At 49.2% G+C, this 20,430-nt stretch overlaps 1 protein-coding gene across 1 annotated transcript in view; it reads right to left on the reverse strand.

Moving 5' to 3' along the window:
* SDK1 (sidekick cell adhesion molecule 1) overlaps positions 1–20,430 on the reverse strand; it is a 661,119-nt gene that overhangs the window by 433,343 nt on the left and 207,346 nt on the right. The window contains exon 5 of the mRNA XM_007942892.1: positions 7,977–8,110. Within this exon, the coding sequence (XP_007941083.1) occupies positions 7,977–8,110 (134 nt within the window). The remainder of the gene's footprint in view (positions 1–7,976; positions 8,111–20,430) is intronic.

Genomic DNA, 20,430 nt, shown 5'->3' on the forward strand with positions numbered 1-20,430 from the left:
ACCTTCCCTCTGCAAAGGAGGGGAAGGGCCCAGGCATCCTCAGGCAAGTCCACCTTTAGATGCGGCTCAGGACACAGAGGCCCTTGAAATCACATGCACCTGCTTCCCCCCAGGCCCCCTCAAAATCCTCGTGGGGCCATGTTCCCCAGTTGGGAGACTGCTCCTTTGGGAGGTGTGGCATACTGGGGTATCCCAAGTTTGTGTGACAGTCAAGCAAATTACAACTCACGCTTTAACCCAATTCCCTGAGATTGACCAAGCATGAAATGAGGCTGGAATAAACCACCAACAGGCTGCAAAGAGCAAAAAGACACACTAATGGAGGCGGCATCAGCAGGCGGGGGGTGGCATCAGCAGGCGGGAGGCGGAGCCAGTTTGCCTGGTGGGAGCAGAAGGGGATTATGGCCCCGTGGTCTCTGCAATCACGTCGGGCCTTTTCTAACTGGCCCGGTGGAGCACCCTCAGCCACTCTCTTAATCTAAACCCCGTTCACTAGACCATCTGGGTTCAAAGGCAGAATATTAGAACTTACATCTGTATTCCTATTTTTACGAGAAGAGGCCAAAGCTTTAGTGGCCATTACTGTGCAGGCTGACAGCAGTGCCCTCAACGAGTGGACAGCCCGATGGTCACCTTTCACACATGAGTTTGCCGTAGATGTTGGGAATTCCCCACTAAGAGCTGCACAGAGGCCTTGAGTGTCTGTTGCTTCCAGAGCTTTCCAGGAGCCTGCAGTCTTTGCCCTGGTGGCTTCTCGTGTTTGGTTTGAGTTAACGTAGCCCTCACAGAGTGGGCAATTGGGTCATGATGCCTTCCTGTGAAGGAGCCACAGACTGAGGCTTTGTCCCCACAAATGAACAGCCACCCCCTGGCAATGCCCATCCAGGGTTCATGAATCCCTCATTCAACACTTGACCAGGCCAAACAATGCTTCTGAAGTCAGATGTCCCAGGAGCATGGCCACAGATTAAACACAATTAGGTAACACAGGGGTTTCCATTCACAGGGAGTCTTGTCCTAAGTGTATACGGCCACAAGATGCCAGCCAAAGAAGGTGCTGAGCTTTTATGAGTGAGATATTTAAAATGTTGTATGTTCCACCTTTTTCTCTTCTGTATGATGGTTAATGTTCACAATTGATGAACCACTGCGTCTGCACACATACTACCCTTGGTCAGTGTGTCACACACTGTGGCCTGCATGTTGCTGTGATGCTGGAAGCCACGCCACCAGTATTTCCAAACCCAACACAGGTTTCAGGGCAGTTTCCAGACTAAGGCAGACGAGGAAGAAAGGCTCAGTCAGCTCCTTCTGAAAATTAGCCAATGACAATCACGACCAGACACTATGGAGTCTGGTAGAGTCCGGAAGATGAGCCCCCAGCGATGACACGTGGATCAGATGGAACATGATGGACTCTATGGTAGAGTCCGGAAAATGAGCCCCAGCGATGACCCGTGGATCAGATGGAACGCTCTGGGGTCTGGTAGAGTCTGGAAGATGAGCCCCAGCGATGACACGTGGATCAGATGGAACATGATGGACTCTATGGTAGAGTCCGGAAAATGAGCCCCAGCGATGACCCGTGGATCAGATGGAACGCTCTGGGGTCTGGTAGAGTCTGGAAGATGAGCCCCAGCGATGACACGTGGATCAGATGGAACATGATGGACTCTATGGTAGAGTCCGGAAAATGAGCCCCAGCGATGACCCGTGGATCAGATGGAACGCTCTGGGGTCTGGTAGAGTCTGGAAGATGAGCCCCCAGTGATGACACGTGGATCAGATGGAACATGATGGAGCCTGTAGAGTCCAGAAGATGAGCCCTCTAGGTCAGGAGGCACGAGATGGTATAGGACTGGGTAAGATTTTGTTCGACTGTGTTTGGGATCGCCATGAGTCCGAGCCAACTTGGCAGCAACTAACAACAGCAAGCTGTACAGATGAGGGGAACTGCTCAAGTCTTATTTAGTGATGGAGTGCCATATGACAAGCCTCGGGCACCAGCACAGAGGCCGGCGTCTGTCTACACGCAGCTCCAGGAGGCAGGGCCAGGACACGTCATGTACTCCATGGCTTTCCCCACAGAACAGGTGCTCAAGACAGGTGTAAATGATTAAACTCATTGTTATAGAATATACTTCCCACTTGTTTTTTGAAGTTCTGCCAATCGAACATCATATGAGCTATAAAGCTGGGGCTTGACTCGATGTAGGGATGCCTTCATCCCACTGCTGTCCAATTCCTCCCGGAGCACGGATGAAAGACTAAGCCTGGCCCTGTCCCCCCTCAATGTCCGAGGCCAAGGAAATAGGACAGAACGACAGCGGGCACCCGACCACCATGGTTCCCAGGGCTTCCTGGAGGACTGCCCCCAGACACTACTCTCCAGAACCCACGTCCACCTACTGAGCGCGCATGGGCTGTGTGGCACACAAGGAATGCTAAGTGGGCTTTGCAAGTGAAAGCGAGGGTGTGCTGGCCTGCAGGGGGTGCCGAGAAGGACCAGCTGACAGAAGTTCCTACCTGCAAATGTCTGAAAAAGAGACACGAAATGCAAGAGGTCAGGAAAAAAAACAAAAACCAACCAGGCAGGACAGAGTGCCATTTCTTTTCTAACCTAAGCTTCTTCCTGGGTAGAGAGTCTCATCACGCCGGACCCTCTGAATACTGGCTCAGAACTGATGCTGTGTTTAGGGCATGGATGATGGCTTTCACAGAAAGACCGATTTACCTCTGTGCCCAATTCTCTCCTCTCCGAACACTGTGCTTTTTCTTTTTCTTCAAGAAGAAACGCCTACTCACTTATTAATTCAGCTTGGAAGATAAGATCCACAGAAGTTGACTCAATGCAAAAGCTTCAAAGCCAGAACACAGACCAGGTTGACAGGTCTACAAAGCCTGCCTGAGTTTGACCTCAGAATAGACATGTCTACTCCGGGTGAGTTCAGCCCTTTCATTTTCAGATGTGCGCCAGAGCTGCGGGAGCCTGCTATGAAAAATTCATGCCAATGGTTCCACAGTCCCACCTATGTCCTTAATATCTGCTGGCCCCACGAGGCATTCAAACTTCAAAGTGAGCCCAGCCCTGAGACGGCAGCAAGCTCCCAGAGATTTCAGAGAAGGCCCTTCCTCCTGACAGGAAATATCTGTGCAGAACAGACTGCGCCCTGTCTGCCCGACCATCCACAGAGGAGGAACCGAACAGACCATCACACCACCCAGTAAACACACACACAACAGTCGACGGTCCTGTCAGCTCTGAGTTCACTTTCAACAGTCATGCTCCTTTTATGTGAAAGGTAAACCCTCTTTGTCTTTTGTGTCCCAAAAACTTCAAGTGCAGTCAAAATATTTCACAGGTGAAAAGGAGGTGTGGTTTTGGATCTCTCGAGCACACAGCTGTTAGAGGAAGCAGGTGGCCTCCTCCTGGTCATTGGCAAACAGCATGTCACTCGTACAGATGTCTGGAGACCTGGTGAAGCCCTGGTTACCACTCCACTCACACTCCTATCTGTCTCTGTGGATGGAACCATTTATTGTTACACTGGAAAGCTAGACGTGGGACCACCAGACACTCTCCAATTTTAGATTAATTACAGTACAATCTGCTAGGAATTTGATTTCCAGTTTCCTGCCACCCCAGTCATGTCACTACATAAAAGTGTCCGACTTTATTCTCCCTGATGCAAAGACAAATTTATCTTCGTTAGATGGTAATTGGCTGTATTATCTTTTGACTCATCAGAAATGCTGGCTGGCAAGTTTTAAAATTTTTTAATTACTCTTATGTGGTACTTTTTACAAAGTGTACGTCAGAAAGAAAACAAAAACAGTCAGCGACTGCAGAGCATGTCGTATCTTACTACCAGGACACGCAGGTCTTGGGGATACCTAATTTCATAATAAATCAAGTGGGGTGAGAGGCCCTTCTGGTTTCACTGTCCAAGACGCTGGTGGTGAGGTCTTGAACTACAGCCTCCAGGGTCAACGCCACCGCTGTGGCCCACACAGGAGCCCAACGGAAACACACAGTTCTGGGTCTTTCTGCAGATTTATCAAGAGCTCTGATCTTTGGAGGCTTTGAAAACAGAACGCTTTGTGACAAACTGTGTAATTGGGTGCCACCTAACATTTAGCTAGATCCAGATGCCGGCAGCAAGGTTGTGCTGAGAATTAAAATAAGGCCGTTCCCTGTGCCCGTGTGCTGCTCACATGTCACCTGGTGACAGGAGAAAGCAAAGGACACGTGAGGAGACACAGGGCAGGTTCTCCTAAGGTTTGAAATGAGCCCAGCTCATCAACCTCCTTCCAGCTCCCCTTTGACACATTTTACCTGGTGCCAGTGACAAGCCGGAAGTACCCAAGGGGGACAAAACACCAGCCAGGCAATTATACTACGAGCAGCTTCCAACATAATTCTTTCGTTGGAAGAGAAACCAAAATGATCAAAAAACAATTCTACGTATTTCTCTGATGTCACAGTATTACACTATCACGGAGATGTGTAAATTCACTGTGCTGGTTTTATTGTCTGTTGCCTGTCTAGAGTAGGTGTGCAGGGAACCTCCAGGTACAGAATAGTTTATAACTCTGTGATGTTAGCATCACGTTGACCAGAGTATTTGTAGAATTTTCTTCCCCTCTTTTACTGCACTAAGGCCGACATCCTGGTCCCCAACTCAGAATTCCACCCCTCTGACCCAGGATGGCCGGGATTTCCACACTGCAGGGGAACCCCAGCCTAGACATTCCACACAGCAGTGGGCACTAGCGGCAGTGGTTGGAAGTCCTTGAAATGACCACACTCTGGGATGATGCAGTTTCCATTCTTTGTTTTCACGTCTGAAAGGAAATCGTGCTAAATCCTATTCACTTCTAGTTTCGCCCTGGACCAAGGGGCCCTTACAGAACAGTGTGTCGTGAGCTGGTTCCGTGAACCCTGCAGTTACTGAGCGAGCAAAACTGTCCACAGAGTTACACAGGCCACACGAATTGCCAAAGCCAAGCTCACTCTGTGGTCTTCTTGATGCCGAGTTGGGAAGCAGGATGGCAGAAGAGCACGGGCTACTCAACCACCAAAACCTCTAGAGGGGGCTTGTGAGCATGCGCGGGGCCACTGTCAACACTCTCCTGGCCCAGTGTCTGCCACAAACATCCACCCAGTAAAGTCTACCAGACCCAAGGCAGACCTATCCCTCCAGGACCAAGTGAAGCCAATGCTACCAACTACCCGATGTGGAAACAAAGACGAGCCATTCCTTGAAGGTGTTTTTTAAAAGTGGAAGGTCCACTACTACACAAGCAAACCCACAGACACTCCTGGAGGATGGGAATCATAAGGCGTTGAGATTGGCCGTCTCCCATGGCCGTTTCCCACACCACAGCAGCTTGCATCTCCTACCACGAGGCTTCTCGCTGCACACCCTCTGGGGCCAGGCCCCCCGTCCACGTGCTGATCACGCTAGTCCACGGCCGTTGCTTCTAGGCTCTCCTCCCTTTTCTAGCAGTGAATCCTCACTACCAGAACTTTGGAAGCCTTCATTCAAAGGCCAAACAGTCGAGATCAATTTCATCAAACAGAAGTGGCCTTAAAACACATGTGGGTGTTCTCTTCATGATTCAGGCTTCTCATCAAATCAGACAGAAAAACAATAATCAGCAGGCTGTGTGGAAGAAACATTACTTCATGGGCAGAAGACAACGAACAGACCCTTCACCAAGGAGGGTATTCAGGCGGCCAACAAACACATGAAGAAATGCTCACGATCATTAGGCATTAGAGAGATGCAAATCAAAACAATGAGATACCATCTTGCCCCAGCACTAGTAGCAAAATTCAATAACACAGAAAACAACAAATGCTGGTGAGGATGCGGAGAGATTGGGACTCTCATACGCTGCTGGTGGGATGGTGAAATGATACAACCACTGTGGACAGCAGTATGGCGACTCCTTAAAAAGCTGGAATCAGAAATCCATTTGAACAAGCCATTCCATTACTAGGTATATATCCTGAAGAAGTGAGAACCAGGACAAGAACAGATATATGCACACCCATGTTCACTGCAGCACTATTTACAATAGCCAAAACATGGAAACAACCTAGGTGCCCATCAACAGAAGAATGGATAGCCAAACTATGCTACATACACACAATGGAATACTCTGCAACCCTAAAGAATAACATAGAATCTGCAAAATATTGCATAAAATAGATGAACTTGGAGGGCATTATGCTGAGTGAAATAAGTCAGTCATATAAAGACAAATATTATATTAGTCCATTATTGTAAAAAGTCAAGGAAAAGTTTATATATGGAAGGAAACTTCCTTTGTTGGTTACCAGGGGTGGGAGGGGCAGGAAGGGAACACTGCTAGACAGGTAGAGACAAGTATTGATTTGGGTGATGGGAAGGGCAATGTACCAAATGTGAGTGGCCAGCATGGTGGCATTGATGAAGAAGAAGACATTGAGAGGTACAGACAACAAAGATGAACCCTCTTGTACATACAGTACTACATTGTCAGTGATGGGAAACATTGACATATGGGTGGATAGATGGGTTGACAGGCTGAACAATCAGATATGTCTAGGCAAGGGTAGCATGCCCATGACCATGTATAGGGTTGGCAGACAATGTTTCTACAAGTGTATTTGTATGTTCTGTAAGAATTCCCAGGTATATAGTAGAGCTGACAAGGGACAAGGTTGTAGTCACTTCTTGGCCACAGCCAGCTACCCAGAGGGAGTGAATAGTTGGACCTGTGGGCTTGGGACCATAGTTGCAGGGGACATCAAGCTTAATTGGCATAACATACTACACAAAACATTGTTCCACCTCCTGCTTTGGTGAGTAGCAACTGGGATCTTAAAAGCTTGCAAGAGGCCCTCTAGATGCAACGATGGGTGTCTCCTCATCCAGAGCAAAAAAACAATGAAGAAAACCAAGGATGCATAGAAACAATTACTCCAAGGGACTGGTACACCATGCAATCCTCAGCCTACATAACTATGAGACCAGAAGAACTAGACGGTGCCTGGCTACCACTGTCAGCCACTCAGAGGGGGATCTATGTAGGAGATCCTGGATAGAGAGGGAGAACAATGTGGAACAAAACTCAAAATCATAAAATGACCAAGTTTGCTGGTCTGATGGAGCCTGGTGGAACCCCTGAGATTACAGGCCCTAGCTGCCCTTCAGGTCCAGAACCGAACCCACTCTTGTGGCTTCCAGCCAAACAAAAGACAGGCATATGAGCTGAACATTTACATCAGGTAGATACACTCCTTGGAGAGAATAATCATGGGAGAAAGAAGGGCTGTGTATGCACAGGGAGACAGCTCAGGGGGCAGGAGTGCATGGAGGGAAGGACAGAGGGAAGAGGTAACTATGGGGAGGAGGAAGTGGGCCGAGAGCTGTTGCATTGTGGGGAATTGGAGTCAATGTCGTGAGACAAAGTGTATGTGAACTGCTGTATGGAAAGTGAATTTGCTCCGTAAACTTTCATCCAAATCACAATGAGGATTAAAAAAGAAAAAAGAAACATTGCTTATTTCAACACAACTTAGCATACATGTATCGTGTCGGGAGGATGATACCGGTAGACAGAAAGAACATAATGAGCTTATTCTAGTCACAAATAAGATCCGTAGTCAGATTCTTAGATGTCACAAGATTCTCTGATGTTGTTAACACACGATCAGTGTACAGAACAGAGCATCGTTTTAAATCCCTGCCACAAATACAGTCATGCATTTAGAAATGCCAGCTATGCGCACTATCTGCACACCATTTCCAAGAAAGCAATAGCCTGAACTCTGCTGGTGAACTGTTGGCGTTGGATCAAGATTACGCCGCACCTACTGTACTAGAGAGATAAGATTTATTGTAAAATGCCCCACCAGCCTGCAGCTGTTAATTAATCGAGATTTCATGGCTTTTGGAATCATCACCGGGACTCCGCACACTCACTTGCTATGCTCAGATGGATGAAGGGGCTCGTCTTGTTTTCCCCGTTCCTCTCGTTGACGGCCTGGACGTAGTATGCACCGGCGTCGCCCGGCCCCGCAGCCAGGATCACCAGCTGGTTCTCCAGCGTGATGGCTCTGTTCGGAAAAGCAGAGGACAGTGTCAGACCTCTCGTGGGGCTTCCTGTGTGTAAGACAAAGTCAGTGCAGGTCAACTCTGAAAGAAAGCTCAGAACTTAAAAAAGAAAGGTCTGAAAGGTCAAGTAGCCAGGACGAGTTTAGGGCTCCGTGGTGGTGGACTCCATGGTGGGGGGGGGTGCTTTGCCGGGCAGCTGAAACAGCCCGGCCAGGAGTCAGAGAGCTCCAGGTGTCCGTACCCGTATCCACCCTCGGTGAGGATGACGACACCCCGGGTTGGTTATGACTCTGAGGTTCCTCTGGGGATTCCTGACAAGTTAGAAGACGTCCCAGAAGAACTGCCCCTTCCCCTCCTGGCAGCAAACCTTTCAGATAGAGGCTGGACCATGACGCCTGTGCCAGGGCCGTGAGTGGACTGTGATTCTTGGCACGTGGGCCCTCGTTGGCGCCTCTGTGTGCTGGGTAGGACACTTCCCCATGGGCACTGGGCTGCCCCTCCCGGAGTTCTGCCACCCTCACTAACCCCAGCACCGCACGCTCCCCACCTCCGCAGTCCTCCCACTCCCCAAGTGTCTGCTCGAAGGGCCTTCTCCCCACTGTATTCCCAGGGCCAAAGGGGAGGAGCCCTGGTGGCACAGTGGTTAAATGCTCAGCTGCAAACTGAAAGGCTGGTGGTTCCAACTCACCAGTGGCTCCGTGGGAGGACAGACCTGGCGGCCCGCTCCCATAAATTTCTACTCTGTCCCACGACACCAACAGGTCTGACTTGTTTTTGGTTTAGTGCTAAAAGGAGTCTTGGAGACACATTTGACCCACCCAAGTGCTCTTCAGAAATGAGAAAACCAAAACTTAGGGTGGTTACGGTAGCGTAGTAAGGTAACAGCAAAGGTGGGCCAGTCTCTCGCGATGGCTGCTGTGCTGATCCGAGTACACAGAGACCCTCCTGTCAGGATTTACTGAAAAGAAGGGATGGGGGAGGAGGGAGGAGCACGGGACAGGGGGAGCGAGCAGAGGGGGGCCGCACATAAACTCAAGCAGCTTTTCATTGACAAGGTGTCCAGTGTGCTTTGCGTGTTGTAACACTGTATTTGTTTCACAGTCTATGGAGAGTGCCTGGTGTGCTATGCTTGTTGTAACTGTAATGCTGTATTCTTTTTACAGTCTCATGTAAAGGTGTGGGAAGGGGATTTGCTAGAAGACAAAACAAAATCAAATGTGAGTTCACGATTGCCCTGGTGTGAACTGCACATTCAGGGCGTTGAAACATCATGCCGTCTATCTTAGTCCCCAAACACTACAAGCATCCTGGCCCCGCTAGCGACTGGGGCAGCTCCACAACCACATGGCTCTGCACAGCAGCTGTTCACGCTTGCTGCCAACCCCAGACAACCACAGCCCCTCCAGATTCACTCCCACGAAGCACCCTGGTCTACCGTGCACAGTGAGCACGCTCTTAAAAGGAATCGTAGTATAATAATAATAATAATATGCTTGTCTCCCCAGTACCTTGCAGAAATTTTTTCCCGCACTCTCGATATGACAGAACATTGGTTTAAGAAGCTCCTGCTGACGCCCTGCCCCCGGAGGGTGTACACGGCAGTCGGGGGGCTCTGTGGCTAATGTACCTCATTTCCCATCAATGAAAATTTCCCTGTTAGGAAGTTTTCAATCTTTAGTCTCATAAAAGTAGTTCAAGAGGGTTTTTATGTAATTATTGATGACTCTTTTACAGATTCTGTTACAGAGCCATAGACATCGTCCCATTTAGTTTTAGTATATGTTACACTGCACCTAAAATTAAATATGAATATTTACTGCACATGAAGTTAGATGTTTAACAGTGCACTTCAAAAGCTGAACATATCATTAACGTTTTTCTCAGCAGCTCATTTTTGCCATAGTAATTTCAAATATACCTATTATTTCTTAGACTTATTCTTCAAAATGTCCATTATTTCTGTGTTATTTATGATATTGTTTCAAAAGTATTGAAAAATTTAAAAATCCAATAAAGACTAATATTAACATTTACATTCATTCTAATTTCTACTTCTAAGGTATTTTTTATATTGTTATTTCAGTACAAGCTTTAGTCAAAATTCATGAAGAAAAGCTTATCTGTTGCCAAAAAAGACAAAATGCCAAAACTTGGAAAAACATTAAATAAATAAAGATCTATTTCCCCAGAACAGTTTATTCCTCTTTTCCAATCCAAGTCTTTCTGAACAGAGAATGCTGATAAAAATAAAAGTGTTTTTTTTTTTTTTCAAATCAAAATAAATGATCTAAAGTTGGTAATCGTAACCTCAAATTCCACTGTTTGCTCTAGTGCTTATGAAGGAAAACCATTTTTAAAGACGGTGCAGTGGGGCCCTGTCTCCTCTGAGCCGTCATCCTCACTGACCTGCCTGTGTGTGCCGCTGAGCCCACCCTCCAGCCGCAGCCTCACCCCAGTACCAGGTCTGGTCCTTGACCGTTACACAGCAGTAAAGGTACCCAGGCTCCTTGGCTGGTGACTCATGTCAGTATCCACATGTACGAACAGGAGGAATCGTCTAGGGACCACATTGGTCCTGATTCACATCAGTATCCATGTGTAAGAACAGGAGGAATTGTCTCGGGACCACGCTGGTCCAGTGAGACCAAAGGGAAGGGTCATGTCTGGGGGAGAGATTTCTTTCCACTCCCGCTGGGGGTCAGCCAAGATGCACGTTTTCTTGGGAACATTGGTAGACAGCTTTGCAACCAGAAAGGAAGGGAGTTTGCAGACAAAGGTGTAGGGAGGCAGGGTTTTAGGAATGAGTAGAGCAGACAAGAGATGAGCAGTGGCCGTGAGAAAGTGAGAAAGAGAAACTGACCCTCTTCAGACCCTTACGGATGCTCACCCACAGTCACTGAAAAGGCTACTAGAGTTGTTGCAGTTGACTTCCAACATCTGTTCCTTACCTCCAGCCATTTCACAGTAGCAACGTGGTTTGAGGAATTGACCCCAACTGGTCTATGCTAGAAAGAGCCCTGGTGGAACAGTTATTAAGCGATCAGTTGCTAACCAAAAGGTCAGCAGTTTGAATGCACCAGCTGCTCTATGGGAGAAAGATGTGGCAGTCTGCTTCCATAAAGATGACAGCTTTGGAGACCCCACAGAGTAGTTCTGCTCTGTCCTGCAGGGCACCGTGGGCCAGAACATACTGGTTGGCAGTGGGTTTTAGTTTATGCTGATCACGGTGATCCAATCCTCTTGCCAGTGACTAATTCAGGGACCAGAGCAAGGCCAGCCAGCCCCTGACTCTGCTCTGGTGACTGTCACTGGCCTGCAGTAGTTCACTTCAAAGTGCTGTCACCATACCAAAGACAGAGCTTCCCTTCCATTGTTGATAACAGGCTTTTTCTCTCTCAACTAGATAAGAACAAGGAAGCATGTTGCCTAGTTGTTCCTGCTGGCACTTTTATGGTCAGGAAAGGGAAGAACTTTAGGACGCAGCTGACAGGCCCTTGCTAATCCTAGAGAACATGACAGTACAAGCGTCACACGGTCCTACTGCCCAGCCCGTCTCTAGATGTCCTTCCTCATGCTTGAATATTCTGCAGCCAGGCATAACCTTGTGAAGGAAACATCTGTTACCACAAGTCAAAAGCATCTAGATACAGATTCAAACCACCACGTGCCACAGCACCCATTCTGAGGTTTAAAAAAAAAAAAAAAAAGTGTGTGTGCTCCTGTGCACAGTAAAAAACCCTATATACACATTTCTTTATGTGTGTGTGTGTGTGCACATAAAATGTTCACAGTGGTTAGCTCTGAGTGGTAATATAAACTATTTCATTTGGATTTCTGTATTTTGAAAAATACTCTAATTTTTCCACAATAAGCAAGCATCACCTTTGTTATCAGAAGAACAATTTTCAAAATGAGCGCAAGGGCACGCTAATTAGGGCAGCCAAGTTTAATACTTTGCCTGTAATATGAACTACTTGGCTTTATTATGACACAATCCCAGAATATTAATTTTAAACTTACTGACTTCGCAGGAGTCACTGTATTAACCCACAGGCAGTCCCCTTTATTTGTACCTTACAGAAGAGTAGGCCTCCCTCATCTTAATTCCATGCTTAAAAATGAAATCTCATCATTCTAACTTCTAATTCCATGGGCTAGTGATAAAGAGAGCAGGGAAACAGTGAAGGAACACAGTCCAATGTGGGACGACCAGCCACAGCTCAGCAGGCCAGGAGGCTGGGCTCCTAAGGGCCACAGTTCAGGGCCACACAGCCACTGGGGACAAGCGCAGGAAGTGTTTTCACAAGAGAGAGCGAGAGGGAGAGAGGAGAGAGAGGGAGCGAGGGGCCAGATTTAGACATGATGACATATGTCTGGTGAAGTGTTCAGTAAAAGAACTTTGTCCATAAAACATAGAAGCTTGGTTTTACCATAATAATGTCAAAGTAGCATTTGTTAGCTTCAATTGACTTTAACGTGCATTAAAAAAAAAAAAAAAAAAAAGACACACTGCAGAAAATGCAGAACATTAGTTTTTAAGCCTTCTAGTAAATAAAAACATTTTAAAGACATTCCCCATCTAATGTAAGCACTTTTGAATGGTTGGTTCTAGGGCTTAGTTTCTGACTACTCTAGACTCAAACCTCACAGGTGAATAATAAGTTCAAAGCAGACAACCTCAAACAGATGAACCCTCCTTCCTTCTGTAGTTTCAAGCACTAAAATTACTCCCAAGTCACTCTGGCGATACAGTCCCTGGATGCAGTCACTGTTGGGCACGAGAACAGCATGTTTATTTAGTCAAGAGGTGGCCACTCGCCACTGACCACTGGCTCTGGGTGGAGGAAGAACATTTTAAAGGCGTGAAGAGGAACCGGAGAACCATATTTCATGGAATGTCACCCAGGAGGAATGACCGAGTCGAGTGGGGTTCGTTAACAAACACTAAGCACGGAGGCTCGCTCGGAAGACACCTGGGCAACGGGATGGTGAGTTAGCGCTCTCACACACAGCAACCAGGCTCAGAGGAGGAAGACGGTGCTTGAACCCCAGAGCTGTGGCTCTTCAGTGAATAACATACTCCTGCGGTAGGAGAAAGACCCAAAGACACCCAAGAGTGAAGAGACGAGGGGCAGGGAAGTGCCACTCAAGCCCTCCATGGGCGCAGTGGCCAGAGTCCATGGCGATCCTGCAGTAACAGCTGTGGATTCAGAGACAGGCGAGCTCAACAGGCAGGAAGGCGAGGGGCTGCCCGCGAGTACGTGCAGGTCTGACAGGCGATTTCTAGGTACGCACTCCCTGGGCTGCAGATATACCCACAATACAGCACACAGTGGGCACACTGTGAGACTTCTCAGCTGTAACCAAACCCCTCCAGGGACTGAGTCACTGGGCCACGGGGCTCAGGACCATGGTCTCAGGGACATCGAAGTCAACTGGCACAACACAGTCCACAGAGACAGTGTTCTACGTCCTACTTTGGGGAGCAGTGACCGGGGCCTTAAAGGCTTGTGAGTGGCCACCAAAGGTGCTACTACTGGTCTCCCCTTGTCTGGAGCAAAGACGCATGGAAACAATTGGTCGCGGGGGCCAGTGGCCCGAGGACTCGTGGTTAGTTAGCTAACTGTCGAGCACCAGGCGTGAATAGCTGTGGCCATGGCAGATTTCAGACGTGGCCCTGCGCAGGAGGATGGAGCACACGGGAAGGTTAAAGCCAGCTCAGATCTACACACGTAAAACAGTCCAGCCTTTTACTTTCCCCCCTGATAAAAATTACAAATGAAAGAAACAAGAGCTAAGCAAAATGTGTGGAATATATTTGCAGGATTTTAGGTCATCAAACAGGAGTCCTGGTGTCAAAATGGTAAAGTGCTTGGCTCCTAACTGAAAGGTCGGGAGTTTGAATCCTCTAGCTGCTCTGTGTGAGAAAAGACCCGGAGATCTGCTTGGGTAAAGATTACGGCTGGAAAACTCCGTAAGGCAGGTCGACTCCATCCCTTACTGACGCTGTGAGTTGGAATCGGCTCAATGGCACACACCGCCACCCAGAGGTCATTACATACTAGGACGTACCCAGCACGTAAAGCGAGAAACTATTGACGAGACGACTGAAGACGTCTAAAGGACAGAAGGGTGCCGCTGGTGGCCTCACTGGGCTGCTCTTGGCTCCTTCTGTCCCTGAGATGCTCTGAAAATCATGGACTCGAATTGTAACAAGCTCATTTATATAGCGATACAGAAAAATAATAAAAAATTCAGTCAAACCTAAGACACTTATCACATTAAAGGCTGTGGAGACGGGACTGCTGCCAACCGGACAGACAGACGCACATTTCAGTGGTGGATTCCGCAGGGGCACTATGCGCCCCCACCTGCAGCTGCGGCCCTGCACCAGCCCCTCCCACGGGTGGAGGAGGCTGGAGAGGGACCAGAGCGGTGGGTGGGGCCAGGAAAGCTGCCCCTGCAGACAGTCACAGACATCAGAGCCTCTCTCATCTTAAGAGCAAGGGACTCGGGGCCACCTTCCCTCTGCAGTAAAGGGCTGGGGCCGAGTGCTCGACCCCACCTCCACAGGGCAGCTCACCTGGCAGGACCAGGCAGCTGCCGTGGGGAGTGAGCTCTTCTTGCAAAGCCAGCATACTAGAAAATGACCAGGGAAGCAAACCGCCGTTCAGAGGCTCTCCACTTCTCCCGCCATTCCAGCACCAGCCCCTTTTTAAAAACCAAAACCCAAACTCATCCAGCCCACTCCGACTCCCAGCGCCCCTGGAGGACAGAGCAGAACTCCCCACAGGGTCTCGCAGGCTGTCAGTCTCTATGGAAGCAGACTGCCACACCATTCTGCAGATCACCTGACGGGTTGGAACCGTCAGTCTTCGGGTTAGCAGCCAAGCGCTTAACCGCTGCCCCACCACGGCCCCTTGAGTCCCTCTGCAGAGAAGCGAAAGGTTCTACTCTTGCATTAAACTCTCCATTACTAAGCAACAGCACGGCGCGCAGCAGAGATACGAGTGCCTGCGAGGACCGCAGCGTTTCCAGGGCCGGGACCCATCGGCCGCAGTGGCAGGCCCTCTCTGCACACTACTCCAACATGAGAGCTCCCTAAGCTGCCAGGAGATTTCTATGCTCAAGTGGAAAACTGTCAACAATGGCGGGGAAGAGAAATCTCAAAGTAAACTCAATTTTCTTCTAACTATTTTTCTTCCAGGAAGCCAAACGATAGACACACGGCGTTTGTGTGCAGACAGAAAGCCCTCTGGGCGCTCGGCTTTATCCCGGGATAAGGCTGAGTCCACTGCAAGCACCGCTCTCGGTGGTCACGCCCACAGCTCCGGCAAACAATCGCTAGGGACACAGGGAAGTGTCCAATGGGTGGGATCCAGTCCCTAAACCAGGGGCGAGGGCCGGGGGTGACCTAGGGTCCGCTACACGCACCTTCCCGAGGGGTCAGGCAAGCTCTGTCCACCGCACAGGGAACGCGTCCTGCAGGGAGCAGTGCGCCCCTGGCCGCGGGCTGGGCGGGGAACAGGAGGGCCCGCATTCTTTACACCTGAGCTGGGAGCCATTCTACAGGTGCTGAGCGAGTCCAGCGAACCCTCACCCAAAGAAGAGACGGGCATTTGGACGCGGCTCGGGGTCCCTGCCAGGAACAATCTCGGCAGAAGTCAACCTGTTGGCTTTGACCTGTCTCCCCAAGAGCGGGCCCTCCAGCCAAAGGCCCCAGCCATCCCACCACGTGGGGCTGTTGGCGGAGTGTCTGTCTGTGTGTCTGTCTCTCTTCTCAGGGTTGAGCCCCGCCCTCCAGGGCAGGCACTTCCCAGGTCTCCCACCTGACGTCCCAGCGGCGGACACGTGGTGGGCGATGAGTCTGGTGGCGAGATGAGCGAGTGGGTGACTGACCACTTGGATTCTTCATCAGCCGCCAGGAAGGAAACCACACACCAGACTCCCTAGGAGCAGAGGGTCCTTGTCCCGCCCTAGTGATGCCGTGTGGCGTTAGGGGCCTTTCCTTTACTAGGCGCTCTGGTGGGGCAGCGGTTAAAGCATTCGGCTGCTAACCAAAAAGGCAGTGCTTCACAGCCAGCGGCCACTCCATGGGAGAAAGATGTGGCAGTCTGTTTGTATAAAGAATCACATTCTTGGCCACTCCGCGGGGCAGCTCTACTCTGTCCTCTAGGGGCGCTGTGGGTCGGAATGGACTCCACGGCAGTGGGTGTGGTTTGGGCTTTGCTTCCATGGAGACTGACAGCCTTGGAGACCCTGTGGGCAGTTCCACTCTGTCCTCTAGGGGCGCTGTGGGTCAGATGGACTCCACGGCAGTGGGTGTGGTTTGGGCTTTGCTTCCATGGAGACTGACAGCCTTGGAGACCCTGTGGGCAGTTCCACTCTGTCCTCTAGGGGCGCTGTGGGTCAGATGGACTCCAGGGCAGTGGGTGTGGTTGGGGCTTTGCTTCTGTGAAGACTGACAGCCTTGGAGACCCTGTGGGCAGTTCCACTCTGTCCTCTAGGGGCGCTGTGGGTCGGAATCAACTTGATGGCAGTGGGTTTGTTTTGTTTTGTGTTTTTCCTCCACTAGGAGAATCCCAGGAGCTCTGGTAGCATAGTGCCTAAGGCACTTGACTGCTCACCAGAAGGCTGGCGGTTCAAACCCACCAGCCACTCCTCGGAAGGAAGGTTGGGCAATCCTACTTCCGTAGTGATACTGCCTCGGAAACCCAAGGAGGGGTCGCTCTGAGTCGGGGCCGACTCAACGGCAAACAACAACAACAACAGGAGAACCCCAGAAGCCTTCCTGGGAAGGGTATAGGACAGGTCCTGTTGGCTGTGCAGCAGCCTTCAGTCCTGCCAATGAGAGGTGGGAATAAGAGGCCTGAATTCACAAGGCTCCCCCCTCACCACCGAAGGCCAAGGAAACTGGTTTTCTTTGGGAGATAGGGTACATTTTTCCTCAAGAGCTATTAACTTTTTAGTTTCCCAGGAAATGCTTCATGAAACATTTGTTTTGGACATTAAGATGAGTCTACAATGAGAAAACATACAGTTCCCTTCAGATTTGCTGGGGTAAGTGGTGATATGACTAAATAGAGCCATAAACAATTTAGAGGACCATGTTGAGAAAGTCTAAGCATATTGGAAACATTCCTAACCATGACAATGCACCTGTAAGTCACAGGCAGTGTGCACATCCAGGGAACATCAGTCACAGTACCTAGACACCCCTGCAAAAATGAAACCAAAAATGTGGATAAAAATAGAAACATGGGTAGCAGTGACTTTTTCCAACCGTCTCTACTTCTCACCATTGTTGATGATCACACAGTTCACTTCCGTGACAAACGTAGCATGGTAACATAACATCTAATCATCTCCATTTGGGAGCTCTGGTAGCGCAGTGCCTAAGGCCTTGACTGCTAACCAGAAGGCTGGCAGTTCAAACCCCCCAGCCACTCCTTGGAAGGAAGGTGGGGCAATCTACTTCTGTAGTGATACTGCCTCGGAAACCCAAGGAGGGGTCGCTATGAGTCGAGTCTGACTCGATGGCCCATAACAACAGCAACACCAATCATCCCCATTTATCTCTCAGAGAGCCACAGTGCTGTGCATGAGTCATCAGGTATTTGCTCTTCGTCCAAGGCCATGCTACTTAACAGACATTTAGAGTTGTTAAGAGCAGGACATAACGAGGCACGCTGGCCCAAAGTGACTGCAATGGCCTCCCTGCACCAGGCAGAGTAACAGACCCCAAAGATGTCCCTGTCCTCATCCCAAGAGCCGCTAACTCCGATGTCTCATTGGCGAGCAGACTTCGCAGGGCAGTCACATTAGGGACCCAGAGATGGAGAGACTGTTTTGGAGCATCTGGTGGGTCCAAGTCATGAGCAGGATCCCGGAAATTGAAACAGGAGTCAGGAAAGTCTGAGTAGAGGGAGAGCGTGCCCTGGTGAGGACTTTGAAGATGGAGGATGGGGCCAGGAGCCAAGGGATGTGGCCGGCCTCGGGAAGCTGGACCAGGAAGGAAGTGGATTCTCCCCTAGAGCCTCCTGAACGAATTCAGCTCTGCCAACACCTTGATTTTAGCCCTGCCATCAAGTGGAATCTGACTCAAAGCGACTTCTCCTTGGGTTTCTGAGGTGGTATCACTACAGAAGTAGATGGCCCAATCTTCCTTTGGAGGAGTGGCTGGTGGGTTTGAACCTGCAGCCTTCTGGTTAGCAGTCAAGTGCCTTAGGCACTACACCACCAGAGTGACTCCCATTTAAGACTTCTGGCTCCAGACTCTGAGATAATATGAGTACTGTTTTAAGCCACGAAGCCTGTGGTGTTCTGTTACAGCACCGATAGGGAACTCATACACTCCAGACAGATGCCAGTTCCTTGGGCTCCAGCTTCCTCACCTCTGGATTTTGGGTTGTTATTGTTGTATGTGTGTATAAAATGCTAGTCAGTCTGTCCTACTGTGGTGGCTCGCATGTTGCAGTGATGCTGGAGGCTATGTCACTAGTATTTCAAATCCCAGCAGGGTCACCCATGGTGGACAGGTTTCAGCAGAGCTTCTAGACTAAGACAGAGTAAGAAGAAAGGGCTTGTGACTCACTTCTGAAAATTAGCCAGTGAAACCCTGTTGATCACGACATACTATTATCCAATAGAGTATTGGAAGATGAGCGCTGTAGGTTGTAAATAACTCAGAGCACAGAGGCCACACCCATTGACTTGAGATTGTCAGGATGGTGCAGAACTGAGCATCACATCGCTCTGTTGTGCGTGGGGTCACCATGAGTCAAGCCACTCAACAGTAACTAACAACAACAACAACAACAGAAGGTTCCAAGAATGCACACGTACTAAGCATACTGCCAGGCACTGTAATGATTCAACAGTGTAACTCTCCTTGACATACAAATTCCAAGTGATGCCAATACTGATTCCCAGCTTCCTCTGATGGAATGTCAGCATCCATTCATTAGGAGAACAAAAGAGATTTCCCATCGGACTCTGTACTCCTCCCTGTCTGTCTCCTGGAGGCCCTGATGGCGCAGTTTGCGGCAGTGGCAGTGGTCCAGGGCTCTAGGGGAGGAGTGGCTTGGGAAACGCACCTGGAGGAGAGGAACTCAGTAACCAGATTAGATCCGAAAACGAAGAGGGAGGGGCAGAGAAGCAGGCTGGCCTGGAAAGGTTATTGAGAGGGAGGCAGGTTTACAGAGAAGTGTGTGGTGCATCGCTAGTTCTGTGGTCCTTTGTGAGACTGAAGACCTGAACTCTGCTTGGACAATATTTACTTCTTGGGTGGCTGGACGAGGCTTTTTCGTTTTGCTACCAGAGACGAGGACAAGACGTGTTTTGCTCACGTGTTCATCTCCTTACTCATCGGCCAGACAATTAACTGATCATTCATTGGGGGAATTTAGGGATAGAAGAGAGAGAATAAGAGGCTTAGTGGTCGCCATGTTCCAGTGGGAGACTATGAGGACAGGCAGGCTACCACAGCGGTTAAAGTGCTAACTCCAATGCCCAAAGCCCAGACTGTGGTCCCTAAATGTCACTTTACAAAAAGAAAGCAGTGCTTTATGGAGAAATGGTTAATTGTTGGTCTGGGGCAGGAAGTTGTACCAGAGAAGCCCAGAACATTTTGTTGTACCACACAGCAAAGAAGTAATCAAAGACTATTATGGTCAAGAGTTAGGGACAAACCTTAAGAGGCTCCTATTATCCAAAATGGAGACAACTGGAACAGAAATAAGAGGGTTCAGAAATCAGAAAGGAAGCAATAAAACTGTCCCTGTTTACAGATGGCATGATGGTTGTTGCAGAAAATACCAAGGAATCAACAAAAGAAGAAAAAAAAATCTTGTAGAATTAGTAAGTGGGTTCAGCAAGGTCTCCAGACACAAAATATATGCACAAATCAATTGCATTTCTATACACTAGCAATGAACACTGGAAATGGAAATTTAAATGCAGTATTATTTACAACTGCTCAAAAGCAACTTTTTTTCAAAGGTGCCTTTGCATTGGTTCCAACCAACCGCACCACTAGGTACCATAGAATGAAACACCGCTCAGTCCTGCACCCACCTCAGAACAACTGCTGCTAGAGCCCACTGTTGCCGTCGCTGTGTCCATCCATCTCATTGAGGGTCTTCCCCTTTGTTTTTGCTGACCCTCTACTTTACCAAGCATGATGTCCTTCTCCGGGGACTGGGCCCTCTTGAGAACACGTCCAAAGTACATGAGACCAAACCTCACCATCCCCCTTTCTAAGGAGCATTCTGGCTGCACTTCTTCTAAGATAGATCTATTCACTCTTCTGGCAATCCATCGT

The sequence above is a fragment of the Orycteropus afer genome, unplaced genomic scaffold, assembly GCF_000298275.1.
Source record: "Orycteropus afer afer isolate SDZICR_OR568_19922 unplaced genomic scaffold, OryAfe1.0 scaffold00006, whole genome shotgun sequence".
Classification (NCBI taxonomy): Eukaryota; Metazoa; Chordata; class Mammalia; order Tubulidentata; family Orycteropodidae; genus Orycteropus; species Orycteropus afer.